Genomic DNA, 3,746 nt, shown 5'->3' with positions numbered 1-3,746 from the left:
GCGCACTGACCACCAGGGGGCAGCTCTTGCATTGAGCGTCTGCCCCCTGGTGGTCAGTGCGCGTCATAGTGACTGGTCGTTCCACTCTTCGGTCAATTTGCATATTAGCCTTTTATTATATAGGAGGATGTTCTGTTAGTACTAATATATTCTAGAAATTTCACAATTTATGGAAACTTTTCTAGAAAAAAACAGTTCAGTTTGCTGAAATAAATAAGTGTGCACTACACATGGATGTAGATGTTTGCTTACAAGTCAGTGGTATATGTGTACTTACCTATAGCCTCATTAGTAAGCTCCAGTTTCTCAGGAATATGAAGACATTTGATGGAGGAGGTGCTTATAACTGAGGCAGAAGATCCAGACAAGCCAGAGGAATGTGTGGCCTCACCGCTGTCTTCAATAATTGGGCTGAAAGAATTACAAATCAGTCAATCCTCATAGGGAAAATACATGTCAATTTTATCTGTTATATAACATTTTGATATTTAATAGTCTCATTTTCAAAAGCCATTATTTTCCTGAAACAAAAGTAGATTCATAATCAGAATCTAGGTAGCTTTATCTACCCTGGTTAACAGGCAATACCTAGCATTAAATTTCTAAATTATGCTTTATTTACCTAATCTATAGTAAATGCCTATTCTATATCTATCCTAAATGATTGAGAAAACTGAAACAGACACTAACTTTCTTCCTGTTGATCGCTTCTCTGGATTTTTTACTCTGCAAAAAGAAAGGGTCAAAAAAGAAAACGGGACACCAACATCACTCAAGGTGAAAACATGCTAACAAATCTGATAAAAAGTTTGTTGGAGAAAAAGTCTGAAAATGCAGTTTAAAAACAAAAATTGGCAAACTTAAGACTATTCCTGAAGCTGAAATAAGTTTGCTAAAATTAGCCAACTTTTAAATATGGATAGATTATAAGGCTTAGTCTCTGGCTCTCTATGCCATTCCCTCATAATTATTCTTTGTTCATTTCCACCTCTCTATCAAAATATACTTTTTAAAAATACATCTCTAGTTGCCTAACCGAAGTTAGTATCAAGTTATTCTACTATTATTTTAAACTTAATGTTAAAGGAAAAATAAATGCTTCTTCTCTTCCAATCAGGTATACACCATGTTCCTCCTGGGCCTCTTAGTCTCCTAACCATAAAAATGTACTTTTCTGACCCTCATATTTAAATCAATTACTAAATTCCTTTGACACTTTATCTGGGGGAATCCTATTGTCATGCAAAGCACTTAGCACAGTACCTGACAGGTAGTAAGAGATGATAATTAATTGCTACAACTGATTAGCACGCACAATAAGAGAGCACTTAAACAACCTGGTTTGTGCAACCTGTAATCATCAATCACCTCAGCTTCTTGATGCTGAGAGGTGAACTGTAGATAGTGGCACAAGTAGTCTGTTGGTCCTCAGAGGTCTTCACATCTAGATCCTCTTCCTGCAACAGTCTCTCAGGATCAGAAGGGAGATCCTTCAAGGATATTATCTCATGAAAAGGAGTGGATACAAAACGAGCTGCTCTAGCAAAGTCACAGGAGTCTTCTGGGTTAGGACAAATAGTTACGTTCCTGAAACCTGTGATAATAGCATCCTCACTCAAAGGCTCAATTCCTGTAAATTCATCCTGAAATAAAAATCAAGTAAAGTTCAGCTGAAATATTTCAATAAGCATATGGATGCCCTATCTTTTTTACTTAGAGAGACATACTGTTGCTATGTGATTTTCAACACAGGGTACAAAAGTAGTGTATCAGAATCTCTAAGAAAAGACAATTTTAAAAGCACATCATAACATTTGAAGAAAAAAGTTTTGTATCATGAAAACAGCAAACTACATTTCATCAAAAATACACTATGAGGAATCTCCATACAACACACAAAGGAAAAATACTGGGCAATGGTTTTTTTCCCCAACCAATTTCACCTAAGAACTAAAGGGCTAAAACTATTTTTTTTTTTTTGGCCTAGAGAATGTTCTGATAATTTGCTATACTACTAGTTTTTAAGTAATCTTCTATGCCAAATAGTTAATTTTTATTAAAAGTAATTCACAACCATGGTAGAAAAATATGGGAAACAAAATATAAAGTATAAAGAGAAACATTTAAAATATGCCTTTGTCTTTACAAGTAATACATATATATGGTTTTAAAAAGTCAACTAATTTGCCCTGGCCAGTGTGGCTCAGTTGGCTGAGTGTTGTCTGGGGCACCAAAAGGTCGCTGGTTCGATTCCCAGTCAGGGCACATGCCCAGGTTGCGGGTTCAGTCCCCAATTGGGGTGCATATGGGAAGCAACTGATTGATGTTTCTCTCTCACATCCATGTTTCTCTCATTCTTTCTCTCACTTCCTCTCTAAAAATATATAAAACATGCCCTAGCTGGTTTTGCTCAGTGGATAGAGCAGACTGGAGGGTCCTGGGTTCGATTCCAGTCAAGGGCACATGCTTGGGTTGCAGGCTTGATCCCCAGTAAGGGGACGTGCAGGAGGCAGCCAATCAATGATTCTCTCTCATCACTGATGTTTCTATCTCTCTCTCCCTCTCCCTTCCTCTCTGAAATCAATAAAAATATATTTTAAAAAAAGAGAAGTAAATCTCACCTTTAAAAAAATAAAAATATATAAAACATATTAAAAAATAAAGTCAAATAGTTCAAAAGGATTTAAAAGGATATATAGTGAAAAATTCTCCCTCCTGCACTTGAACCCTATCTTCCCCATCACTTCAATTATCACTCCCCAGAAACAATCATTGTTGTCATATATATTATCTGGTGGGATACAGGAACAAGCATATCCTATGCATTTAAAAAGTGTATTTTATTTTTATTTATTGATTTCAGAGAAATCGATTTATTATTCCATTTATTTATCATTTATGCATTCATTGGTTGTTTTTTACATGTGCCCTGACCAGAGATCACTGGGGATGTGCCCACAACCCAGGTACATGCCCTTGACCGGAATCGAACCTGGGACCCTTCAGTCCGCAGGCCGACGCTCTGTCCACTGAGCCAAACCGGTTTCGGCAAAAAGGTATTTTTAAAACAAGTGAAATATATGCTAGTACAGGTGACCCTTGAATAACATGGGGGTTAAGGGAGGAGACCCTCTCCCCCTGCACAGAAAACCCTTGGATAACTTTGAGTCTCCCAAAACTTAGAAGTCATCCTTTGGTGTCATGGGGAATTGGCTTCAGGTGACCCCCTTCCCCCGCCAGATGCTAAAGTCCCTTATGTAAAACTAGAGGCTCCGTGCACAAAAATTTGTGCACTCGGGGCGGGGGTCCCTCAGCCCAGCCTGTGCCCTCTTGCAGCCTGGGACCCCTCAGGGGATGACCACCTGCTGGCTTAGACCTGCTCCCCGGGGGATTGGGTCTAAGCTGGCAATCAGACATCCCTCTGGCAGCCCGGCAGCCCTCGGGGGATGTCCACTTGCCAGCGGGGAGCAGGCCTAAGCTGCAGTCGGACATCCTTAGCGCTGCTGAGGAGGCAGGAGAGGCTCCCACCACCACCGCTGTACTGGCAGCCATCAGCCTGGCTTGTGGCTGAGCAGAGCTCCCCCATGTGGGAGCGCACTGACCACCAGAGGGCAGCTCCTGCATTGAGCGTCTGCCCCCTGGTGGTCAGTGTGTGTCATAGTGACCAGTCATTCCCAGTCTTTCTGCTGTTAGGGTCAGTTTGCATATTACCCTTTTACTATATAGGATAGAGGCCTGGTGCACGG

The 3,746-nt window shown here is 40.3% G+C and overlaps 1 protein-coding gene across 1 annotated transcript in view; it reads right to left on the bottom strand.

The window, feature by feature from the left end:
* The window catches only part of BUB1B (BUB1 mitotic checkpoint serine/threonine kinase B), a 74,863-nt gene that overhangs the window by 9,660 nt on the left and 61,457 nt on the right, over positions 1-3,746 (bottom strand). The window contains exons 15-16 of the mRNA XM_014534776.1: positions 1,369-1,643; positions 278-411 (exon numbers count right to left, since the gene is read on the bottom strand). Coding sequence (XP_014390262.1) covers positions 278-411; positions 1,369-1,643 — 409 coding nt within the window. The remainder of the gene's footprint in view (positions 1-277; positions 412-1,368; positions 1,644-3,746) is intronic.

The sequence above is a fragment of the Myotis brandtii genome, unplaced genomic scaffold, assembly GCF_000412655.1.
Source record: "Myotis brandtii unplaced genomic scaffold, ASM41265v1 scaffold133, whole genome shotgun sequence".
NCBI lineage: Eukaryota > Metazoa > Chordata > Mammalia > Chiroptera > Vespertilionidae > Myotis > Myotis brandtii.
Note: the sequence above shows the minus strand (reverse complement) of the source record. Positions and strands in the feature narration are given on the sequence as shown.